The sequence below is a fragment of the Podarcis tiliguerta genome, assembly GCF_965153285.1.
Source record: "Podarcis tiliguerta genome assembly, chromosome: Z".
NCBI classification, from domain to species: Eukaryota; Metazoa; Chordata; class Lepidosauria; order Squamata; family Lacertidae; genus Podarcis; species Podarcis tiliguerta.
The window spans coordinates 15,642,082-15,668,726 of NC_139553.1; the positions used below are offsets into that span (position 1 = coordinate 15,642,082).

At 46.4% G+C, this 26,645-nt stretch overlaps 1 protein-coding gene across 1 annotated transcript in view; it reads right to left on the minus strand.

The window, feature by feature from the left end:
• The window catches only part of ASS1 (argininosuccinate synthase 1), a 76,590-nt gene that overhangs the window by 18,658 nt on the left and 31,287 nt on the right, over positions 1-26,645 (minus strand). The window contains exons 9-12 of the mRNA XM_083423887.1: positions 14,923-15,013; positions 11,523-11,607; positions 10,112-10,176; positions 2,969-3,100 (exon numbers count right to left, since the gene is read on the minus strand). Coding sequence (XP_083280013.1) covers positions 2,969-3,100; positions 10,112-10,176; positions 11,523-11,607; positions 14,923-15,013 — 373 coding nt within the window. The remainder of the gene's footprint in view (positions 1-2,968; positions 3,101-10,111; positions 10,177-11,522; positions 11,608-14,922; positions 15,014-26,645) is intronic.

The following is a 26,645-nucleotide window of genomic DNA, read 5'->3' on the forward strand; positions in this document are numbered from 1 at the left end:
TCCACTCATAGAGTGCTTGCTAGTTTCCAAGAAAGCAAGACTACAGGAGGGGAATCAGGGAATCAGAGCTGCTCACAGTTTAAAGGGGTGGTGTTCTAATGGAAGGAAGCCAAGCACTTTACTACTGTCGGAATGGCCTCTGATTAGCCTTAGCTTTCTTCAAAGGGGGCAGTTTGGATCTGTGGAACAGACAAAGATAGTGGTGCTCCATAACACTCATTCTGCATTTCCAATAAATTGATCTATTAGCATAGCAGCACACAACCTTTGGAACTCCCTGCCTATTGGCACAAGACAGGTACTTTCACTGTAGTCTTTCTGACACCTGCTAAAAACATTTTTATTTAGGCAGGCCTCTCCAGATATATAGAACGCTGACAGGCATTTCAATGTGGTTTTTAGCTTATCGGTTATTTTAGTTATTAATTTTTGAATGTGTGAAATAATTGTTTTAAAACTGTTTTACTGAAATTTCATTGTTTCACTTGTTTTGAAAAACTGTACAGTGGTACCTCAGGATGCGAACGGGATCTGTTCTGGAGCCCCATTCGCATCCTGAATGGAACGTAAGATGCGACGGCGCGTCTGCGCGTGCGTGGGTTGCATTTTGCCGCTTCTGTGCATGCGCGTGACGTCATTTTGAGCGTCTGTGCGAGCAGCGAAACCCGGAAGTAACGTGCTTCATTACTTCCAGGTTGCCGTGGAGCGCAACCTGAAAGCGCTCAACCTGAAGCACATTCAACCCAAGGTATGCCTGTATTCTTCTTCTTCTTCTTCTTCTTTTAAAAAACAAGCTGTATGAAAAACATGCTGGAGCTGCTATGTTATCAGACAAGAACCACTCCCTAGTGCCCGTGGGGGGGGGGGTCAGAGACAAAACTGGGTGGAGCAATGGGATGTCGATTTTGGGTTGTCTCCAACTGAGTTCAACATAAATCAGGCCCATGGACTGTAATGCAACTTAGTTGTGCCTAGCAAATTCAATGCGTCTGAATAGGACTAGGACTAGTGACAACTCTTTACCTTTGTATAGCAGGCTTGTTTCTATTCACATGACTCTCTGTCCTCCATCCAGCAAGCTAAAGGCAGGACACACTTTCTAGCCAGGCTAAAAACACATGAGGAAGGCGCCAAGCAGAGTTGGTGGGATTGTGGCCTAGGGAGAGGTCAGAGGACCAGACAGAGAGTTCCAGATGTGTTGGGATGTTAGAGTTTTGTGGGTACAAGTCCCCCCTAATTCTTAAGGAACGAAGCAGAGTAAGGTCAAGGAAACCACCAAGAGAGATTGAAGACTGCAGACTCCAGCTGTGTGCTGGTGGGCAGAGACCAAAGTAGTTTAGGATTTCAGGGTGGATGATGTAAGCAAACAGGAGAATGTTAGGTTTGCAAGCAGTTTAGAAAGCAGAGAAAGGCGGGGCGGAACATGATGTTGACTGATAGTGGCAAGCTGCTAAAAAGGAGACAGAGAGCATGGTTTTCAGCTGTTCTGTTTTCATGCTCTGCAAACGCTTCATCTAGGTTCAGGTTGTATATATGTGTGAATAAACCATATATCATAAAGACACCACAGTCTCCGCTGTGCCTCATTGTCTGAAAGGAAGCATGAGCTCTGGGTAAAATGCACCTGCAACCCCTGGAATCCTACACTGCTGGAGAAGACAGGGGTGGAATGTAACAATAGCAAGTGTGTCAATTACACACAGAGACTCAGGAACTACATCAGTTACTGATGGTGCTCAAATCTAAAGCTGTTTCCCTTGAAAGGGATAACTTGGTCAGTGGCTGTGTCAGGAGAGGGCTTTGGGAGGCCACAGGTTCAGACATGGCACCATATTGCAGATAGGAAGATTTACTAAGGCTGTTAGCCAATCACTGAAATCACAGTCTGATTTTGAATTGTTCCATCAGTATTGCACTTGCAGATGTTAAATAAAAAGAAGAGTTAGCAAAAAGCATGCTTTTGTCACATGCTCAGATATCTGAACATGATGCACTTCACCATGATCAGAGGCAACCCCTCCTATGGCAGGAAGAGAAGGGGAAACACCTCTTTTTAAAATTTTCTGGTTTCCCCCTTTTTTCTTCTTCCTGTACACTTTGTGATACATCCTCCTCAAATAGCCTCCTTGAAAACATTTCATTGAAAGTCAGGGTAAAAAAACCAAAAAAGAATTAGCAAAGAGCAAACAGTTAAATACAAAGATGGTGACTGCCTTCTTTGCTTTTTAGAATCCCTTGTAATACACACACAAACACACATATAAAGTAAAGATACATTGCGTTTCTTCTAGATAAATGAGTGCTGGTACTCACCATGAAGTTGTTACAGTAAGCGCCACATTTTTAACCAGTGCTTTTCTTCGAGAGAAAAAGGGGCCAGTACAGCATACCTTTGAGTACCCCCCAAGCACTCTATATATGTTATGATTACTTATATTTTTTTAATTTTTTGTTTGTTTGTTTTTAAACTGACTTATTGCTATGTTGTTGCTTTTGTTACCATTTATTATCTGCCCTTCACCTTAAGGTCCCAAGGAAGATTAAAACAACTGAAATATGATGTTAATCTTAGTAGATTAAATTTGTGAGCCTCCCCCCACCCAACAGAAAACCTAACTAGTTAATGGAACAAACGTTATGGGCCTTATTTCATATGATATCTGGAAAGAAAGATGTAACATGAAAGTGTGGACTGACAGTTGCTTATACCTTGAACTCTCTCTCTCTCTCTCTCTCTCTCTCTCTGTGTGTGTGTGTGTGTGTGTGTGTGTGTGGAGGAGAGAACTAGGTTAAATTTATCTGGGCAACTGAGCCACCCCTAAAATACAAGGAATAAGCAATGGTGCTGAGCGACATCTAAGATGCAGACTTCCTCTGTTGCTTTATACCAAAGCATAAATGAAAAACAGAGAGAGGCACTCTTGGAAGGAAAATGATTTTGTTTGTTTGTTTGTTTGGTGCTACATACCATTGTACACCAGCTCAGCAAATTTCAAGGCCAACGCTTGCTTGATTCTCCTCACTTCCCGGTCCATGGTGAAGGCCTCAATGTCTAAATGAGCGTGGTACAGTATGGTCCCCGCCGGAGTCTCGTAGATACCTAGCCATTTCACGAGGCAGGGGGAGAAAGAAAGAAAGAAGATGGGGGGAGAAGAGAAGAGGGGGGAGGGGGAGAGGAATGAATGAGACCCAAACTGTCAGGAAATGACAAAAAATAATGATTTGGCTGACAGAAGGAGCCGCAGTCCTGGCTCCATTCACTCTCAGCTTGCCGTAAAATGCATGTGTCATTATAGTCATGCTGAGGCCGAGACAGTCCACTCCGCACCTTGTGGAGAAAATTTCTAGATTCCCTTCTTTGAAGAGGCACTCCAACGAGGCTAAATGACAGGGTTTTGGAGGCGACTCCCCCCACTGAAGCAAGCCCACCGGTCTGTGCCTGAAAACCTGTAATTAAACAAGCCACGCGGGGCAAAGTCGTGGGGGTTTGGAAGAAAACCTTCCCCCTCGCTCCCCCCGCCCCGCAACACGGTTCCACTGAAGAAGAAGTGAAAGCCCCTCTCCCGTCTCAGCTGTGACAAAAAATGGAGGGTACCTGAGAAGGTGGGGGGGGGGAACGGTAGTTTTAATCTACCTTCACTTGGGGGCTGCCAACCCAGACTGTCCCCACCGCAATCTGTTCCTCATCGCCAAGCTTAACTCAGTTTAGGGGATATGGGAGAATGTCCATTCGGAGTCCACATTTTAACATGCAGTTTACCTTGTGTTCTGTTTGTAGCAAGATGATGCATAAAACACAGCTTTCCTTTGAAATTCATCCATGCAAAGCAGGTTCCATGACCAGAATGAAATAGAATAAATGTGTGGAAATAACGCATGGAAATGCATTGTGTGGCGAGGGGGGGGGGGTTGCTTGCAAAAAATTGCAAGTGGCAAAAGTGTGCATAAATAACAGCCTTGAGAAAGGCATTCTATGGAACGAGTTCCATATTTTAATTACGAGCTGCATGAATAAGGATTTTCTTTTATCTGTTCTGAATCTTCCAACAGTCAGCTTCATGGGCTACTCTGGTTTTTCTTCGGACTATACAAATCTTTCGCCTTTAAAGCTCCATGGGATCTCTACAACTTGTAGCATTATAAGAAGGGGATAAAAACTCCCCCCATCACTTTCTCCATGCCCTGCATCATTTTATAAAGGTCTATCCTGTCATCTCTCACTTGCCTTTTGTCTAAAGCAAAAAGTTCCAAATACTGCAATCTTTCTTTCCTCATAAAGGAGTTTCTGCATCCCCTTGATCATTTTGGTCAGTTTTATCTGTATCTGACAGGCAAATCTTTAAGGAGGGCTGCATTTCAGTTTGCATTTTGTCTCAGAAAGTGTGAATTAGGTAATTTTGCTTTTATACATCAATTGAATCATATTTCTCTCCCAGCTCTACACCTGGTTCACTTTCACCTCCATCTAGCAGAAGAGTTCCTATCTAACTCAGTACTTTCCTCACTGACTGGCAGTGGCTTTCCAGGATTTTGGGTAGGGGTCTATCCCAGCCCTACCTGGAGATGCTGGGGATTGAACCTGGGACCTTCTGCATGCAAGGCAGATGCTCTGCCACTGGGCTATGATCTTGCCAACCCAGAAAGACTGGGGGAAGCCTGACACCTTGATGTATCTCTTTTGATGTACAGAGAAAGAGGAGAAAAAGAAATTCATGCCATGGACAGGAGATCAAAGACCTTTCATGTCTCACAGGTTGGTTTGATGGGTAACCAGCTGGACCTATCAAGTCTTGATGTTTGTAGACTCTGGCTCACAGATCTTCACAGCCCAAGAAGCTAAGAAAGTTTCTACAGCAGGGCAGAGGAACCTCAGGCCTAGAAGCCAATTGTGGCCCTCCATGAGTTTCTACCTGGCCCTTGGAAGTGTCCCCAGGCCACACCCCTCAGTGGCCCTGCTTCATACCTCCAGGTGTTATTTGCCTGGATGGGTGGAAATGTGTCCCTGAACTCTGACCCCCACCTCTTGTTGGCTTGACGGAACATAGGGAAAGGGTGAGTTAGCATGTCTACAAACTAGCCTACTGTACAAAGCCAAAATTTACATTCATTGGTTCACACACTCAGGCCTCTGGTTCTACCCACCACTGGCCTGCACCCCTCAAAAGGTTGCCCAGAAGGGAATGTGGTCCAGAGGCTGAAAAACATCCCACTTCCCTGCCTCACAGAGCTAGGAGGAACTGGTCTGATCCAATGATGGCACTGGCCAGGGTCCCAAGATGATATCAATCCTGGGAGGATGGAGAGGGCAGTGTGGAAACCCCAGGAGCCACTTAAAGAGGAGCTCCATGGGAAGGAATGGTGGGTGAAAAGTAGGTGGACACACACTGTTGAAGGGATCCCACTAGAAGGTTTCCAAATTCTCCCCTCAGCATTTGCAATTCCAAGTGAGCTTGCAATGTTTGGCAGTGGTTAAGTGACAGGGCTAAGGACACATGGCAGACAGTTGCACTGGTGCAATGCGAAGGAAGAGAGGAATGTGGTGGAGGGGATGGAGAGAGAGAGAGAGAGAGAGAGAGAGAGAGAGAGAGAGAGAGAGAGAGACCATCCTTGTTCCTTAATCCCTTCAGTGTGCAGAAGAATAAAAATGTTCTTCTACACCATGGGTAGGCAAACTAAGGCCCGGGAGCTGGATGCTGCCCAATCACCTTCTCAATCCGGCCCGCGGATGGTCCAGGAATCAGCATGTTTTTACATGAGTAGAATGTGTGCTTTTATTTAAAATGCATCTCTGGGTTATTTGTGAGGCATAGGAATTTGTTCATCCCCCCCCCCCCAAATATAGTCCAGCCCCCCACATGGTCTGAGGGACAGTGGACTGGCCCTCTGCTGAAAAAGTTTGCTGACCCCTGTACACCACAGAGGGCTTTTTAAGAAACAACAACATAGAAACAAAAATATCTGTGACAAGACAAGGGTAGCCTCTTATCACCAAATCTGTGCAGTAACCCTAATCCACTCCAATTAATCTGTCTTCTCCTTTCCTCAGAAGATGTTAAAGTTAATTTGGACAGATAAAAAGCTTGGTTTTCTCTGTGTGTATATATAAGCTTTCATCCACCCATTCCTCCTCCCTGGGCAGCCCTCCCCTTCCATATTGCCCCACACATTTCTCTGAAAGAAAAAAGGGAGTGTTAGAAATGGATTATTTTCTTCTGTCTGTCTGCCTCCCCAGTTCTCTCTCTCTTTTTGTTTTTGTTTGATTTGTGACAGGAACCCGAAGCCACAAAGACTGTAGGCCTGGAAGCTGGGGTTTTTTTCTTCTTGACAGTCGAAGTACGATCCACCGTTCGTGGGGGAGAGGAAAATGACAGGCGCCCGTCCTGCGTCGCCGCACAGGAGACAAGAGCCACCTTCAAAGTGACACTCACCGCCGCTCCAAGTGTCTATTTTCATCTCTCCATGTTTACAGGAAAAAGACAGAGGTGTCAGCGATGCGTGGCTCACGGCATTTCAATCACGCCGTAATTGCTGCCGTGAAAGTGGACGAGGATTGGGGGGGTGATGGGAGGAGGGGGGTTATAAAAGACAGCTGCCGCTACTTAAAAATTTCTAATTTGTAACCTCGGCTGTCTGTTTACCTCCAGCAAAGCTGTTTCGGCTTCCTTGACAGCAATCCACCTGTGACACTCTGTAACCAGAGGCACTAACTCCAGCGCACTCCGGAGCATGAAAGGAGGGCGAAACCTCTCCCCTTCCATACATGAAATCGCGAGAAGAGACTGCTGGGTCATGCCAGAGAGAATCCATCCAGTCCAGTGGCCAACCACAGACCCTCAAGGGAATCCCACAAGCAGGACACAAGAACAAGAGTATTCACCCTTCCTTTGCTTTCCAGCAACTGGTATTCAGATCCATTGCTACATCTGACTGCTGGTACCCATTGGTAGTTTTCTCCTCCCATCATGTGTTTGCCTAATCCTCTTTTAAAGCTATCCAAGTTGGAGGTCATCTCTGTCTCCTATGGGAACGGGTTCCATAGTGCGACAGTGACCTCGCCCAGACTGCCATTAAAAAAATAGTAACTTATGGATATAAACAAATCAATAAAATATAAATAAATAGAATTACAAAACAGTAGCATAGTATATCTGGAAGAGAATTAGCTTGCCAAAGTACTTAAGAACATCAGGTAAGCCAAATTTCACATTGTACTGAGGAGACAAAGTCCTGTGCATCCCCATTAGTTGTTTATGACATAAAATCCCACCAAGGAGCCTAAAATCTTTCTGGGACCTCCAAGCATTTTGTTACATGTAATTTATTATTGGTTGTTTTTCCGGCTAATGCTAAACACTACATATTTTTATATCAAAGCAAAAGTCAGAAATCCTGCAAGATTTAGGGGAAAGTGAGGTTCTGGCAGCCCCTAGCACTCATGTCAAGAGTTCCTAAGAGCTGAAACATTTCTGTCGTTTAATGTGGACAGTTAGCTTCCTGGGCCTCCATTAAGACTCTGTGGTCCATATGAGGCTCTCCTCCAAATCACTGCCTTCCCACACTTTTCACTTCTTCAATCCATGTTTTCTTTTACTCTATCCTTTTCGAAGTATTCTTGATGTGAGGAAATCCTAACCAACTGAGAGAAAAGAGTTGGGGAGGCAGAGATCTGGAGGAACAACTCCCCTATAAAGAAAGTTTGCAGCATTTGGGACTTTTTAGTTTGGAGAACAAGTGACATGTTAGAAGTTAATAAAATTGTGTTTCTTTCCCCCTCCTCTCATGACCCTAGAACTCATGGGCATCCAATGAAGATGAATATTGGAAGATTCAGGACAGATAATAGAGAGCACTTCTACATGCAGCAAATAGTTAAACTATGGAACTTGCTCCTGCAGGAGGCAGTGATGGCCACCAGCTTGGATAGTTTTAAAAGAGGATTGGACAAATTAATGGAGAAGAGGGCTATCAATGGCTACAAGCCATGATGGCTATGCTCTGCCTCCTAGGCTGGCTTAACAGTCAATTCCTCTTCCCAAAGAACTCTGGGAATTGTAGTTCCAAGAGGAAAATAGATTGTCGCCTAACAATTCCAAGCACCCTAAACAAAGTACAGTTCCCAGAATTTTTTGGGGGAGTCATGGCTGTTCAAACAGAAGCTGAAGCTGAGGCTCCAATACTTTGGCCACCTCATGAGAAGAGAAGACTCCCTGGAAAAGACCCTGATGTTGGGAAAGATGGAGGGCACAAGAAGAAGGGGACGACAGAGGAAGAGATGGTTGGATAGTGTTCTCAAAGCTACAAACATGAGTCTGACCAAACTGCAGGAGGCAGTGGAAGACAGGAGTGCCTGGCGTGCTCTGGTCCATTGGGTCACAAAGAGTCAGACACAACTAAACAACATGGCTGTTTAAAGTGGTACCACAGTGCTTTAAGTACACAATGCAGATGGGGGCCAAAAAAAGAGCAGTGTCGAAATAGCAACAGGTTTGAATAACATATCTTTTAAAAGATTTGTTCTTGTTTTACAAAGAAGAGAAAACCAGACATCTCCCCAAGCACACACATATACATACACACATGCATCCCTACTGCCAAAAGCAGTAGTTTTCATCCTGAAACATTCTCCTCTGAAAACCTTCACCTCTAGGGGGCACTCACATAAAAGAGACATGCCATTCACTATTCCTGCAGCCACTCCTAGAGATCTGAGGGGAGTTTGGTAGGAGAAAGGGAGAAATTGTTTCAAGGGAGCTGAAGAATCTGAAAGAATGGCGCTTCCTGAGCTGCAAGCATGACTCAACATCTGCCCCTCACAAAGCCCATTCGCCTTTGCTGATATTGGGGTGAGCGTTCACACCATAGTCAAGGATACCTTCAACCACCCCACCTGCAATTCTTTAGAATCATAGGATCATAGAGATGGAAGGGACCCTGATGATCATCTAGCCCAACCCCCTGCAATGCAGGAATATGCAGCTGTCCTATATAAGGCTTGTACCTGCAACCTTGGCATTATCATCACCACCACGCTCTAACCAATTGAGCTATCCAGGCTATCAATTTATTTATTACTTTTATTAAATTTATTTAATGCATTTATAGAACACCTTTTATCTCCTCGGAGGTCAAAGCGGCAGATGTGGTTCTTCCCCTCCTTAATTAATCTCCACAACAGCCCTGTGAGGTAAGCTATAGGCTGAGAGGCAGTGACTGGCCCAAGGTCACACCCAATGAGCTACGTGGCCAAACAGGGATTTGAACCTTGGACTCCCAGGTCCCAGGTCGTAGTCCTCATTTAATCCCCATAGCAACCCAGTGGGGTAGGTTAGGCTGAGCTTCAATGGCAAGTGGGAGATTTGAACTCTGGTATCACAGGTCCTAGTCCAACACTCTAACCACTACACTGTACTGTTTCCAACGTATTAGGAGCAATGATTGGAACAGACTGCTCCAAGTTTTGAGTGACCTTTAGATGTTGTCCCTTATCCGGAGGAAACACAGGAAGCTGCCTTATACTGAGTCAGACCATCTAGCTCAGTATTGTCTACACTGACTGGTAGCAGCTCACCAGGGTTTCAGGCAGGAGATCTCTCTCAATCCTACCTGGAGATGCTGGGGATTGAACTTCAGACCTTCTGCTTGCTCTGTCACTAAGCTATGGTCCTTTCTAAGGTTCAGGAAAGGAGGAAATGGAAGTACAGCTTGTGTGTTACTGGATTATAGCCAATACCAGCCCAATAATTAGGCAAGGAGTAGGGCCAGATCTCCAACCAGATTTAAACAACTTAACCACTACCAAAAACATAGGCAAAGAGGTGCATCTCGAAGAGGCGCATGATTAATCAACAAGGAGTACCGCAATGTTGCTAGGCCCACCTCCAAAGAGTGGGCACTTCTGGGGCCTACCACCAATAAGGCACTCCCATACACCACAATCTGTGGGCCTCAAAGTACAGTGGCACCACCAGCAGGGCTTCCACAGATGATCCTGACATCCAGGCAAGCCAACATAGTAGGGAGCCCCCTTCCCTTCCGATAGAGGGAGCTCAAATTAGTGTGTCAGGTCTGGGTTTAGCTGCAGCTCTGCAAGTCCAGAAAGAACAATGCTTACCTCGAGACTTCATTCCGATGAACCGGTTCTCCACGATGTCAATGCGCCCAACACCATGCTTGGCACTGTGGAGAGGAAGGAGGCGAGAGTCAATGCTCACAGGCATGGAACAGACTCCCACAATACATGCTGGACTCTCTTTCCTTGGAGGTTTATAAGAAGAGGTTGGATGGCCAGCTGCTATGTGCTATGCTATCTGTTTGAGATTCCTGCATTGCAGGTGGTTGGAATAGATGAGCCTTGGGGTCCCTTCCAATTCTTAAAAAATCCATAGTTCTGTGTGTTTCTAAACCTGCAGGCAAGGCAGTGCAAAGCACTAGAAGCAAAGGGAAAAGGCAAAGGTCTCTCTCAGGATTGCTGGGTACAAGGGTTTTACCCCCTTTTGGACAGATGACTTAGCCACTCTACTCCATGCTCTTCCACCTTCCAAACTGGATTCTGCAATGTGATCTGTGTGGGGCTTCCCTAGAAGATGACTCCAACACTTCAGCTGGTGCCAGTTTCAGGGGATCGGGTTACATTTAGAACTCACATACCCCTCCACCCATTTTAAATCAGCTGCACTGGTTGCCAGTTTGTTTCCAGACCCAATTCAAAGTGTTCACTTTGAAGCCCTAAACAACTCAGGCCCCAAATACCTGAAAGGTCACCTCCTTCCCCACATACCATCCCAGGTGCCAAGACTGGCAGAGGGGACCTCTTGGTTGTTCCACCACCCTCAGACACCCAAGAGAGGGCCTTCTCTGTGGCAGCCCCTAAGTTGTGGAGCTCCTTCCCCACAGAGATGTGTTGGGCACTTTCACTATACAGCTTCCAGTGAATGCTAAAGACACACCTCTTTATCCTAGCCTTTGACACCTGAGGTGTATATTTTTAGGGCCCACTGTACTTCTATGATTGCAAGTTGTTTCGAACTTGCATGTGCTTTAAATGGCTGTAACCCACCCTAGGTCTTTAGAATGAAGGGCAGGTAATAAACAGGAAAGACAATGAGGGACAAGTATATTTCCTCTCCCTCTTTCTCACAGGAACACTGCCTTATATGAGATATATATATATTGGACCCACCTTATTTTTGTGATTGTAAGTTGTTTTAAAGTGTTTTAAATACTGCATTTTGACATTTTAATCCGGGTAATATAATGCATTTTTGTATGTTACCTTCAGTACATACGTCCCTTTTCTTACACACGCTTTATCCTATTTGATGCATTTTGGGGCACATTAATTGGCTGGAGAACCACAGTGCAAAATTGGGAGAAGGGCAAATTTCAGAGGATGGCTGTGTTTGTGGTTCATGTATCTTCCAGAAAGCGCAAATTATGGTAGGTCTGATGTTAAACATGAACCAAAATGAATTTCTCTTCATCCTTCATCCTTCCATGGGGCCAACACAGACGGGGAAACTTACGCAATTTCATTCAGGTAAACGAAGAGCTCGAGGGACGAATGGTGGGCAGTGCCGTATTCGACATTGGTGACCTTGATGGGGACACCTGTCAGGCAAGAGAAAAGGGACATGGAGATGGACGGGGTGGGGGAGAGAAAGTCGGCACAGGAAACAGACGGGCAGGGAGGGTAACAGGGGAACTGGACTTTGAAATCCCCTTATTAATGTCAAGAGCGCCTCTTTAAAACATCACCCTGGACGTGTTAAATAGATGTGACAGATATGAACTCTAAATAACTTCTTAAAAAGGCATGGCTAAGCTGCTCCGCTCAGAAGGCTCTGGTGTTTTTTTCCCCCTTTAAAAAGCAGGGTCGGGTGAACCCTCACACAATACGAGGCCGAAAAAAAGCCCTGAGAGAAAAGAGGTGGGGTTTTTTTTTAAGGCAATAAAAGTTTCCCCCCTCCCACATACAACTGCCCCTTCCCACCCGCCCGTCTATTCCCCCCCCCACCTCTTTTTTTTGAGGAGCTTGAAATTGCGGGTAAGGCCTCGACTAATTAAATTTCACGCTCCCTCATTGTCTCAGCCCGTCGCACCTTCTGTTCCACCAGCCACCGAGACTCGGCCCCGGCGGACAAACTCTACACCCCCACCCCACAATTAAAAGAGGAGGAGGAGGAGAAAGGACGGGAAAACTGAGGCGCAAGTGAAAACACAGCGCACGGCCCCTGTTAACATCCATTTGGCGGACAAATGCCGCACATGTCCCCAGTTATCCACCTGACAGGAATGAATAGGGAGCTTGACTTGGGACTGTTTGTGGCCAAAGACCGAGAAGATTCTCAGGGAATTCAAGACTACACTTACTTTCATTTTATTTTTAAGAGGGTGACAGTGAGGGGAAGTGGCGGGAACCCCGAGAGTGGGAGGCCCAGAGGTGTGGCAACCAAAACAGAAAGAAATATTATTTTCTGTTCTTTTTAAGAGCATGAGGGAAAGACATGAAGAGCCCAAGGTGGTGACTGAAAGAGAAAGAAACCGCTCTTTTCTTCTCTCCCCCCCCCCCCCAGTATGAAATGAGCAATAAATGTATACGGAAGCAGGACACAGGGGAGATGTGTGGGGAGGTGGAAAAGAGGGTGGGAGACCCATAAAAGAAAAATAGGGGGAAACTTGGCAGTGGGGGGAGGCCGGTGAGCCTGTTCAGAGGCTAATCTCTCTTCCATCTGCCCTCCTCATTACCATATAGAGCTTTATCAGTCACTAATCAGGATTCAATAGCTTCCTTTCTAGTCTTTATTACAAAAGGCCCGCTGTGTGGTGAAGGCTGCCTGTCAGCGTCTCCATTCTAAACCCATTTATATATTTTATTTTTTTGTTGTCCCCCCTGCGCCTTACACACACATACACAGGAAAGAAAAAGTGGGCTAGGAGACTGGAGGGTTTATGAATTCGGCTGTAAATGACTATTAAATGTAAGCCCCGGCGATAATGAACCCTAAATCTCTTTCTGGTCAGCACAGCCGTCAGCACCTCCTCGCCATCGTCTTTCTCGGTCTATTGTAGCCTTTTCGGACAGCGATCGGACGTGGCCCGCCTGGAGGAGCGCGGGCATTGTCCAGGAAAGCTGCTTATCCCTTTTAAAATAGTTAATAATTAGATTAGAACTTCAAATAAATTAACTAGGGGGTAAAACAAGGATGTGTTTGCAGGCGAAAGGAGGGTAGCATGTGGGTGCGTGTGGGTTTCTGTGGGTGCCAGAGCACGCCTTTCTCTCAAAACACAGAGTGAGTTATTAAACCTCACTGCATCACTCTGTGTCGTCCAGTAGGGATGCTGGGTGGACACATGGTGATGGAGGGAGAATCCATTGATGGGCCTTCGCTTAACCTACCGGTTAATTTATTTGTGCTTTGATCAGGCTATTAATTATATTGTGCCTTGGCGTTGTAGTGGATCGCTCTATGAAAATGTCGGCCCAGTGCACAGTGGCTGAGGAAAAGGGAAATTTCATGCTAGGGATCGTTAGGAAAGGAATTGAAAATTAAAATGTGGATATAATGCCTTTATAAAAATCTCTGGTGTGATAGTGTTTGGAATACTGTGTACAATTCTGGTCACCTCACCTCAGAAAGGATATTGAAGAATTGGAAATTATCAAGGGGCTGAAGCGATTCTCCTATGAGGAAAGGTTGGAGCTTTGGGGATTCTTATTATTATTAGTCTAGAAAAAAGGCAGCATGATAGACAATGATAAAATTATGCATGACATGGAGAAAATGGATACAGAAAAGCGTTTTTCTCCCTCATAATACTAGTAGTTGGGGATATCCAATGAAGCTGAATGTTGGAAGATTCAGGGCAGATAAAAGAAAAGAGATTTTCATGCAGCACATAGTAACTCTGGAATTCACTCCCACAGGAGGCAGTAAAGGCCACCAACTTGGATAGTTTTAAGAGACAAATTCATGAAGAAGGCTATCAATGGCTAGTAGCCACAAAGGCTCTGCTCTGCTTTCATATTCAGAAGAAGTAATGCTTCTGACCCAGTTGTTGGAAACCACAGGAAGAGAGAGTGCTCTTGGGCTCTGGTCCTGTTTTGAGTTTTCTCAGAAGAGGCATCAGGTTGGCCACAGTAAGAACAAGATGCTGGACCAGATGGGCCACTGGCCTGATCCAACAGTCTCTTAGGTTCTTAATCAGTAGATCAACCCAACTAAAGCTTGATTTCCCATCATCTCATTACTCTGTTTGATGGCCTATGGATGGATATGTTAACGAACTCTACTGAAAAGCACCAAAGCCTCACCTCAAAGCTTGCTCCAAGCCCCCTGACTATTTAGAGCAGGCATGTCCAAAGTCCGTTTTGGGGGCCTAATCTGGTGCACCAGTCAATGTAATCTGGCCCCCGTGGCAGTATATGCCCTGGGGTAAGAACTCAGCAACTTCAATCCTAAAAAAACTCAACAACTTTGGTCGGCCCTCACGCATGTTCACTCCATCAAATCTGAGACCCTCTTTGAAAAAAGTTTGGGCACCCCTGATTTAGAGTGTCCTTTTCTGCACCATTTCCAAGCCTACAACACATTTTTATTTTAGATAATGGGTAGGCAAACTAAGGCCAGGGGGCCGGATCTGGCCCAAACGCCTTCTAAATCCAGCCTGCGGACATTCCGGGAATCAGTGTGTTCTTACATGAGTAGAATGTGTGCTTTTACTTAAAATGCATCTCTGGGTTATTTGTGGGGCATAGGAATTCATTCATTATTTTTTTCCAAAATATAGTCTGGCCCCCCACAAGGTCTGAGGAACAGTGAACCGGCCCCCTGCTGAAAAAGTTTGCTGACCCCTGTTTTAGATGTTGTGACCAGAACTGTACTCACTCTTCCAAATGCAGCATTGCAAAAAGACTGTCCTTACCCTTCTTGAATTCAATCTCTAAGATGTCTGGAGTGTCTGGGGCTGTAGCAGGGTCTCTTGTCCTTGTGTAAAGGCCAGGGGGTGCCTGGTTCTGTAAGAGAGAGAAAGGGGGGGGGAGGGAGAAATGAGTGTTAGCAACACTGGATGCAAATCACCTAAGCCCTGGAAATTTGGGAGTGAAGACAGGAATGAAGGTGTGGTTTGGAAAACGCCTCCTGGCATTCACAGTACAAGCATACATTTGTTTCTGACCCAGGGTGAGCTCTGAAATCAGTTCAGGGTGGCTTTGATCAGTTCAAACCAGGGGTGGGAGGAGAGGTGACTGTGCAGGCACCTACTGGCTAGTGCCTGTGATATCGTAAACACAGGTCCAGTCATGATTTGTTGTCAACCATACACAAGGACTGCAGGGAATGTTCTGCTGAATGTAGCTCATTTTCAGGGGGAAAGGGGTGAACAAATAAAAATTGGGGGGGGGGGGCTTAGAAAAAATCAAGCAATGTTCTGTCAATAGCAGACTTATGGAACATGACACTGGTTACAAGCAGAAGCAGCTTTTCCTAAAAGTACTGGTTAAATAGATAGGGAAAAGGATCTATTTCTAGAAACCAGCCATGAGACCTAGCAGCAAAAACTCTAGTTTTCAAAGTTTAGATAACCTTTGACATACTAGATGCTGGGAGGGAAGAAGGTGTGAATGATGGGGCTGTCACTATGCCTCTATAGCTTCTGGTCAGCCACTGTTGGGAAGGAGAATGCCAAGATAGAGAGACAAGTTGATTGGATAGCCAGTGGCATAGCACGGGCTACCAGTGCCTGGTGGCCGCACAGAGAGTAAGGGGAAGGAGGGAAACGGAGAGAGTACGCATGCACATTGAACTGCCTAATGGGAGATCACAGCTACAGATATAAGAAAAAAAGCTGTTCTGTCTTCTGGAAAGGTCACTTCCTGGTTTGCATGGAGCTCAGCTACGGAAGCATGCAGCTGTATTGAGGCAGCACCAAGTGTTGAAATGTTGCATGTCCTGTGTTCTCACATGGTCCTGCCTACATTACAACATTCCCTGCAGGCTGTGGTGATGGCTACCAACTAGGATGACTTCAAAAAGAGTATCATACAAATCCACGTTCTTCCTCCATTGTCAGAAGCCTCTGAATACCAATTGCTGGGAAGCACAAGTGGGGAGAGTGTTTCTGGTGCAATCAAGTGCTTGCTTGTGGGACAATCTGATGTTGTAGAGTTGCCTGGCCAGAACTTCCTTTTAAGAAACTAAGCATTGCCTTGGCTGGATCAGACGAAGGTCTAGCCAGCAGTCTCTCCCCAGCTGAATACCTCTGGGATCTCATGAATAAACCACAAGGCCTTCTGAGCATGGCAGTCTGGCATCTTGCCTCTGGTCATGGGGGCTTCGTTGGAGTTGCTAATGGCTTTAACACAGGAACATAAAAGCATAAGAAGAACCTGCTGGATCCGGACAATGGTCCATGTAGTGGACAACCAGATGCCGGCGGGAAACCCACAAGCAGGATTTCAGCAACTGGTGTTTGGAAGGACTGCTGCCTCCAGCCATGGAGGCAGAGCAGAGTCACCATGGCTAGTAGACATTGATAGCCTTCTCCTCCATGAATTCGTCCAATCTTCTTCTAAAGCTACCCTAGTTGGTGATCGGCACTGCCTCCTGCAAGAGTGAGTTCCATAGTTTAACGATGTGCTGCTTGAAGAAGGACTTTCTGTAATCTGTCCTGAATCTTCCAACATTCAGCTTCATCAGATGTCCACGAGTTCTAGCATCGTGAGAGAGTGTGGTGGCCGGGCATTCAGAGATATACTTCCCCTGAGCATGGAGGCTTCCTTGGAGTTCTTAACAACTTCCCTTTGACAACTTCCCAGCCTCCTATGCATGCAATCCGCAAACCTTTACACACACACACACACACACACACACACACACACACACCTCTTCTTAAAAGCCTAAGACTGCTCAGGCAGCAAAAAAAGAAATAAAGAAACCCTGCCAAAGGAAGGGTTGGGATTTTTTATTATTATTTTGCCACCCTTTGCAAAATGAGAGCACCGGAGGTGTTTGGGAACAAAGGGCCTTGTGGGGAATCAGACAATTTTTTCCCCTCAACTTGATCTCATCTTTTCCTTTGACGCCCCCACAGCTGGAGGTGGAATAGCTATGGAGGAACAAGTCAGGCAGGGAAAACGGCGGAGGGTGGGGGGGAATGCGACTTTGGCAGAGAGGGAAAAGATAGAGGCAGAACCCCGTACACTTCCAGAGAGAGGGAGAGGGAGAGAAATGGGGTTTATTCTGCACTGACCGAAAAACTAATGACTAGCCTTGACCCCAGCAGGTGCTCTGGGAGACTGTGCATTTTGACGGTGTCCCCAAGGTTAATACACCCAGGGGGGAAATAGAGGAACAAAGCAAAAAAGCCATTTCAAAACACATCAACCTTTATGTATATATATTTTTCCACCCCCCTCACCAGATTTTTACAGCACAGGGGTGTCTTATCTCTTAAAACCGGGCTGGTGGGAAAAAGAGCAACAACATTCCCATAATTAGTTTATGCCTCGGGGGCTTCTGATGAATTTCCACATTTGCGGGCATGCAGTAAGTGGGGGGTGGAGCTGAAGAAGAGAAAGGGGGGGGGGAGAGAATAAGGGAATCTCTCTGGGCATGTGGAAATAAATTCCTCTGTCTACTTGCTGGCTTTGCAATTTCACAGAGTCCAGCTCTTTCCTGGGCAAGCCTCCGACTCCGAGGCGTCATGTTACACCAATGGCTGGAGAGCGGAACTGTGCACAACATCTAGGCCCAAATGCAGGGTGGCTTGACGTTTACAGGGGTTTGAAAAGATAAATTCAGTTTGAGCAAGGGTGGGTGACATCTCTAGCTGTATAAACTGTACAGCTGACACAGGTTTGCGTCAAGTCCACTGAGAAACCACTTGCCTCCCATCTCCAGGGACCTAGTGATGAACCAATCTGTCCATGTTGGTTTCACTCCCCTCCCAATCTTAAAAGTTTAGTTTGCCACATTTATGCATCAGTTGCCAAATTTAAAGGTGCATTTTTAAACATGTGTGTACAGTGGTACCTCTGGTTAAGAAATTAATTCGTTCCGGAGGTCCGTTCTTAACCTGAAACTATTCTTAACCTGAAGACCACTTTAGGTAATGGAGCCTCCTGCTGCCGCTGCACCACTGCTGCACGATTTCTGTTCTCTTCCTGAAGCAAAGTTCTTAACCCGAGGTATTATTTCTGGGTTAGCGGAGTCTGTAACCTGAAGCATATGTAACCTGAAGCGTATGTAACTCGAGGTACCACTGTACTATATATTTTAAAAAGTGGTCTGTCTACTTGTTTGCCTGCTTGTCTGCCTGCCTGCCTGTCGCTTCTCTATGCATTTGGATGCCTCTTGAGATATACTTGGCATGAAGGCGGGAGTAGGTGGCTTTTGTCAACACGCCATTTTGAATCAAGATGGTGGACCAAAACTTGACTTCACCATGACTTTGCCCAGTTTTTGGTGGGCAAGTTCCAAACTCACAAATTATACTGCCCATTAAAAAAAAATCACCGTATTTGTTAGTTCCCATGCAGCAACAGACAATCCATACTAGTATACTGCATAATGCACATTTATCCAAGCCATTTTCTATAATGATACTAGAAAATGCTCCCTAATAAAGATTAATTTTCACCAATGCATGCATTTTCATACATACTTCCTCGTGCATATTTTCAGACACATTATTTGCTTGCCGAACTGCACAGCACAGAATCTGAAGACACACATATTTCAAAGCATCATTGTGCTTCTGTTTTCAGGAAGTTCAAATGAGCTAGATTTGAACTAAAATGTGAGCTCAACTGAACCTAATTTCTGTTCTTGTCTTTGCTGGAAGCCCCACATTCCTTAAAGAGTTACAGATGAAGATTTTTTTAAAAAAACAACCAGCCTACTAACTACCTCTCCACAAACGTTGCTCAGAACAGCTAACAGCAATACGATGTCATGAAACAAATTTAAAAATATTAAAATGTGGGCATGGCTCCCAATGAAGAATTCTGATCCAGGAGGGTTCTTTTTACAATAAGATCAGCCCAAGGGCAGTAGTAGGTTCAGGGCTGGCTAAAGGAAGTATTCATTCTGCATGGTGCATGGTTAAGAAATCCCCTGTGAAATAAGGAGGCTTCCACCGCTGGTTGAAACAGTTTAGACAGATGCACTGGAGATCAAGCCTGTCAAAAGCTATTGCAATGATTACTAAATGAAGATATTACATTCTTACCTGTTGCTGGAGGCAGTACTAGCCCATCCAGTTCCCCTGCATGATTTAGAATAATGTGGAGCCTCTGCTTCTGCATGCAGGTTCAATCCCCAACATCTCCTGATAGAGCTCGGGGAAAACTCTTGCCTGAAACTCTGGAGAGGCACTCCCAGTCAGCATAGACAGTACTGAGCTAGATGGACCAGGGCTCTGATTCAGTATAAGGCAGCTCCTTATGTCCCCATTTAAATCAGCCTTTCATTCAGAACCATAAGGACTAGACTCTTAACTCATTTTTAGGGGAGGGCCTGCAGCTTAATTGCAGAGAGCTTGTGTTGCATGCAGAAAGTGCCAGGTGCAACCCTGAGCATCTCCAGGTAGGACTGGGGAAAGACAACACTGAACTAGATGGACCCAACAGTTTGATTCAGGAGAAGGCAACTTCCTATGCAGGAGTGGCATGTCCCATTTCACCACCGAAGATGAAATAGGAAGGTGTCTCCCTTGCGCGGGTTGTGTGGCAGTGCCAGCAAAGTGGAGGCAGCGACAGTTGGTTCCGGTGAGTTTTCCTGAGATCTTGCTGGGTCAGAGCTGTTGCTGGAGACACTTCTCTGCCACCAGCAGAGGTGGTGATGTGGGCAGGGTCCCTGGGGGGTGCCTCCTCTTGGGTTTCCACCACCTGAGGCGGCTGACTCAGCCTGACTCATGGGTGAGCTGGCCTCTTCCTATGCCTTCCTATTTAATTGTGGAGTGTCCAGTCCTTCTCTAATTCAGAAGCAGAAGGACTGGATACTGCGCAAGCTCTTTCAAGTACCCCATAGGGACTAGAAATTTGTTTGTTCATGAAAGCAGAGATTCACCTCTCATGACCTACCACTGAGGTATATTTCTTCCCCAAAGGTACTATGCGTTAGAGCATTTGCCTTTCACGCAGAAAGTCCCCAGCAGTCCCTGGTTTCTTCAAGGTAGAGCTGGGAGAGCCTCCCTGTCTGAAAACCTGGAAAGCCGCAGCTGCCAGTCAGAACAGGCAATACTGAGCTAGATGGACTGACTCAGTAATATAGCAGCTTCCTGTGTCCTTATACAGGGTGTGTGTGTGTGTGTAGGGTCTTCCAAGGAAACCCCTCATATACACACAGCCCCCTGGATCAGAAGCTGTTCATGTCACTGGGAAAGGCTTCCACTTAGTACAAAGAGCCCCTGGCTGCGGTCCAACTAGAACATTTATCCCATCAAGCAGACACCACCAGCAGATGGGAGTGCCCAAGGAGAAGGCTAGAGGGCAGCCATAAGGGGGGGGAGGAAATGGAGCAGTGGGGAGATGTGCAACTTAAATTATTTAAACATTACAGATTGAACTCGCTCGCCAACAAAAAGTGGGTGCAACTCCATTTTGGTCAATGAAGCTCCCAATGGAATATATTCCCAGTACTGGAAGATAGGATCTTTTCCAGGTTGTGTCAGGTAGCTGGGATGCAGATGACCTCAGCAATTATTTATTTCTTTATAGTAATAATAAAAAAAATACCATCAAAAAAAGCAGAGCAGCTTGCAATGACGATATCTATATACATTTTTAAAAAATTAAAAACCACTTTAAAAAACCAGAGATTATCAACTCACCATAGAAAGAAACTTCCTTAATAGCCTACAAAGGCCGGGCAGACTAGAATTTCTTTCAGCAGGCGTTTAAAAGTTAAAACAGAAGGTCCCTGCTGAATCTCTATTGGCAAATAGTTCCAAAGGGCTGGGGCCATGACACTCCAGGCTCAGTTTCTTTTTGTTTTCAGATGAAACTCAACAACTCAGGAAATGACCTGCCATGCTCCTGCAAGAACGAGTGGTCGTTCTGGGATATAAAGGTTCAGGCCGTCCCCAAGGTACCCTGGATCAGAGTTGTTCAGGGCTTTGTAAATTAACAACTTGAACCTGGCTCAGTCATTGATGGGCAGCCAGTACAGCTGTTCTAACAAGGGTCTCCCATGTTGTTGACTAAGTGCCCCCATCAGCAGCCTGACTGCCCCATACTGTACCATCTGCACTTTCCAAACCAGGCCTGCAGGAGGCCCTACCTAGAGCGCATTGTAGTAATAGAGCCTTGAAGATGTAGTTTGAGGCTTCTCTTTTCCAAACTGCATCGCAACTGCATCAGAAACCAAAATTTGCTGAGAAACGAGGTCTCTGAACTTCCACCGCCTGCCTTCTCCCTACTGTGGGGCTTTTTTCTGCACCCTTCATTCTAGCTGAGGTCCTGCGACCGGGGCCCTTCCCTACCATAATCTTGGTGAGTTGAAGGGCCCCACCCTGCTCCTTCCAACATAGGTGGAGCCTCCTGGTGGTGTCCAGATATGGTCTCCTCAGGAGCCATTGCCTGGTTGGTGCTTGGTGGTGAGGATTGGGGCCTGCAAAGGACCGTCGAGCCCCTCTAGCCCATCACACACACTTCCAAGTTCCAGTGCTATTACAGGACAAAAAACAAAAGCAAAACCTCTTTCTACCACCATGATGGAAAGCTTCTTTCCACCAACACCAAATGCTAGAATGAAGTGCCAACACAAATAGAGGTGAAAGGAGTTCACTGAGGACAAAAGGAGATGTACTGGCATACTTTGGGGGAATCTAAAGTGTACCAAGATAATATCTGTGGGGCCAAACATGCACCCCAAATCAAACATGTGCCCTGAATTCTGAGCATGATCAGTTCTCATGGGATGTCATTTTGGGAAATAAAAATGGCAAAAGGATGTCTGCTTAAGCAGCAACAGCTCTAATATCTTGGAGGGGCTAATGGCTAATGAGAACCCTAAAGAGGAGCACTCCTGCAAAAAGATAATTGCATGCTGCAACATTTTGTGACAGGCCCCACTTTTAGTTAGATCGAAATCTGCCACAGATGCCCTTGGGCTTCTGGGGACCCATGAACAAAAAACAGTGGGCCATATCCCCTGAATCAGCTTCATTAACGTAACAGCCACACAATCCTGCCTTTGTTTCTCTTTTGATTCATTGCTGGAAGACATTTTGGGAAGCTCAATCCCTGGAAGCACTGGGGTCCAGCTCACATTTTAGGAATCTCGCTCTGGACATATTGTCCTCTGGAGATCACAACTTCACCAGCCCCCGTGCACTCATGGACCAGTCACTGCTGGGCTTGTGAGCCCCCAGGCTGGACTCTGAACAAGGCCCTGATGCTGACATCCGCTGCACCATAACCATCCCAGAAAATGTGCAACCTAGGTACAGGAATGTGTGACAAACACACCCCTCTCTTTCCTATATTTCAGGGATCAAGGAGGGAGGGAGGGAGGGATCAGTCAGTCCCTGTCCTCTCAGTTTCTCATTTTTCCAATATTAAATTCAGTCCTCTAGATTCCTGCAGCAATTTGCAATAATAATAAAAACCATCTCCTGAAAATTCATCAGAGCTGTGAGGGGATAGGGGCGCAAAGGTGAGGTGTAAAGGGAGAGGCACTATGTTGGCAAGGGGTAAGATTTTGGTAGAGGGCAGGTGGGGTTGCTGAGCAATATGAACAGGGGCAGGAACCCGCAGTATTACATAATTGTAAACATTAGCTGGTTGGAAAACCGCACTGCAAAATTCAGAAAGTACAGTTTCAAAAATTCAAATTTTGAAGGATGGCTGTGTTTGCAGTTCACACACTGCAAATTTCAGAGCTTTAAAGAAGAAAAGAATCCAATTTCTTCTCCATCCCTAATTGTCTGGGTCCATTTTTTTGTGGGGGGGGGGAACTCCAGTTCCCAGCATCTCCGATCACTAGGTCATGCTAGAGTCCAACAACATCTGAGAATAAGAACATAGGAAGAGCCCTTGGGCAGTGACCCACTTAACCCAGCAACCCCACAGTGACCAACCAGATATGCCAATGAAAGCCCACAAGCAGGACCCAAGAGCGAGAGCCCTCCTCCCTCCAGTAGCATCCAGCAACTGGTGTTCAGAAGCATGACTGCCTCCAACCATGGAAGCACCCCATCATGGAAGAACTCCAGCTTCTCCACCCCAATGTACTGGTGTCCTGACTGTAGAGCACGTTAGGGGAACCTGTGAGCCATCCAGCCCTTGTTGGTCCATGCTTCCCACCACCCACGGCTGTTGGCTAAGCCAGCTGGGGCTGGCGGGTGCTGCCACCCTAGATCTCCATGGACCAAAATGAACAGCGGGTGTTCAGGCTACTTTTTTTCCTCTGAAAACCTCTCTCTATTTTGAGTTGCAGCAAGAGTTAGATGGGGGGGGGGGAGAGTAGAGGGTGCTGATATGCTGACACCCTGTCCCTTCGTCTTCTCCTCCTCCACCCCCTTTCGCCATCATCACCCCCCCAACAGACATGACCCCCCCCCCCCAGACCTGACAGCCGGAGGGATTTGAAAACAGATGGTTGAGCTATTTTCTGCCTCTGTGAGGCCCGATTGAGGAGCAATGAGGCAGCTAATACCTCGGAAGATAGAAATTTACTTGCTTTAACTTCATATGGGTACCCTGAAAAGAGTTCATTCAGTCCCAGGCACAACAATATCAACCCTGGATGAATAAACCATTTGCAGCATCGATAGCTGTACATCACACTTTAGTTCATGGACCATTTACTTCCAATTTTTTCCTCTTCTTGCCCCACTCCCTGATTCTTCATGCACACACACCCTCCCCACAATCACCCAACCTCCTCCCTCCCTCCCTCCCTCCCTCCCTCTCCCCCCACCTTCTTTCTTTCCCCATTGCCCCTTCATCCCTTTAAAGATGACATCCCAAGACCAGCCCTCCTATGGTGTGGGATAAATAAGGAGGCATTGATATACTATAGCAAACCTCTATGTTGTTTGAACTGGGGCATTTTCCTTCTTCTTCTTTTTAAGGGGGGGACAGAATAAGCCAAAGCATGTACCCAAATGATGGAATGGAGCCCATAATGCCATGTTGATGAATTTATTTATTTATTTTTTAAAAATCTATTTAGTTGTTTTATTTAACAGGCCTGGCTTAGGGAATTGTAACTATAGACCCAACTTTGCTTTCAATTCATTTGGTTAAAGAGTTTTAAATATTTCACATACAGATGTGTGCCTTTTCTAGGCACTCAATTCTCCTCTACCTTTTACCCAGTGCTTTTAAAAAAAATGTTTAGGGGTACTCTCATTTTCCTACTCATATTGAAACACTGCCCCTCAATGAGACCCAACTTAGATACACAAAATGTTTAGGGGTATGCGTACCCCTGCGTACCCCCAGAAAAAAGCACTGCTTTTACCTCTCCCTTTCCTGATCCCCCCTCCCCCCCGCCTTCGTCTGCTTCCCTCACCCCCCACCCACCCCACCAACCTGGAGTACTAAAGTTTTTCATGATCTGAGCACAGGTTCTTCCTTGCTTTCCAAATAAGTATGATCAAGCCTTCCTGAAAAGCACAGCCAGAGTAAAATTGGAATCTGCCGCCCGTATAATTTGGGCTTCTGCGTTTACGCATTTTGAGTACATGTGTGTGTGTTGTTAAAATAACAGACCCATACATGAAAATGCAGCATTTTTTTTTCTTTGATGTAAAAGATATCGTTAGGAAGGGGGAAATGGAGCGAAGGGGGAGGGAGAATCCAATCTCTCTTGCTTTAGAGCGGGTCATAACCTTGTTTCATTAGGTTTTTGTACAGATAGGCTTGTTGCATGAGCGAGTGTGTGTTTTGAATATAGACATTTCTGTATATATACCCTAGGAACTGTTGTTGTTTTTTTTAGGGGGGTGGGCAGGGACACAGTTAGAAACTTAAGGTGTTGTTATGGGCACCAGAAAACGCCCATTTCACAGGAGGAAAAACAGGGGATCATTTATTAATTAGGTTTCTGGCGCTGTGGGTTAAACCACAGAGCCTAGGACTTGCCAATCAGAAGGTCAGTGGTCCGAATCCCCGCGATGGGGTGAGCTCCCGTTGCTCAGTCCCAGCTCCTGCCAACCTAGCAGTTTGAAAGCACGTCAAAGTGCAAGTAGATAAATAGGTACCACTCCGGCGGGAAGGTAAACGGCGTTTCCGTGCGCTGCTCTGGTTTGCCAGAAGCAGCTTAGTCATGCTGGCCACATGACCCGGAAGCTGTACGCCGACTCCCTCGGCCAATAAAGCAAGATGAGCGCCGCAACCCCAGAGTCGGCCACGACTGGACCTAATGGTCAGGGGTCCCTTTACCTTTACCTTTTTACCCTCACTCTTCAGCACAAGATTCAAGGGTAGAGTGGAGAAAGGAGGAAATGCAATGGATTCACATAAGCTTCACTCATAGTGCACCTATTGAAATTAATGGACTCAAGACTGTCAGAAAAGCCTGCTGTATCAGGTCAATGTCCCAGCCAGTCCAGCATCCTGTTCTCACAGGGGCCAATCAGATGTCCCAATGGGAATCCCGCAAGCAGGATATGAGTGCACTGATGACGCTCCCCACTTGTGGTTCCCAGCAACAGGTATTCAGAGGCATCCTGCTTCTGACAGTGGAGGGAGAGCATCACAAGAGCCTGGCTACTGGATTAGGCCAAAGGCCTATCTAGTCTAGCATTTGGTTCTCACAGGTAGGAACCCTATCAAAGAGGACATGAATGCAGCAGACCAGCTTAGTTGTGTTTGTTAATTTCTATGGGGGAAACCTAGCTGAATACCACCTGTCAGAGCTGGCTCCTGGTCCCAGCTCACAGAGGACCAACGCTAGCCGGTAGTAATGTAACAAAGTCTTTATTGAAGTATAGTTTCCATTTCCAAGCCTCAGCGCCCCAGCTCTACGTCTAGGGTCTAGACCGGCGAAGCTCCGTCTGAATCTCCACCCCCTGTACACCAGTTTAAGACTCTAGCCTTACTCCACCTCTTCCGTCTCTCCTTTCTCCTCTGGGTCCTGCTACCCCCCGGGGTTCCTTCCTTCCTGGACTCTTCCGACGCAGACGTTGACCCCCCTGAGTCCTCCCTCTCTCTTCGTCGGGCTTTAGGACCTGGCTCCCTATCCGGGCTGCCCACAGTGCCGCCCTCCTGTACATTTGAACTTGGCGCGCGCGCGCAGCCTTCAACCTTCCTCTTGACCGTTTCCTCGCTCCCCGACGGAGGCGTGGTCAATCCTCCCTCATGTTCTCCCGCTGGCAGCGCGCTGCCTGATCCCGATGCCTGGGACTCCTCCCCCCTTCTGCTCTCTGGTGTGGACGCTGGTCCGGATTTCCAACTGCTGTTCTCTGAGTCCCCTCTGGCCCCTTCTTCCCGAGGTGTCCCCCTGGGCACTCCCCTTGCCCTGACCATGGGAGCCCCTTTCTGTGAATCATCCGATTCACTGGAAAGACTCAGAGACCTCGGACCGTTGTCATCGCTGACATTTCCTTCAGACTCCTCCCCCTCGCTCTCCATTTCCTCTCTTCCCTGTGCCTCTGCTCCTGAACCCCTGACACCACCCAATATCCAAACCCAGTCA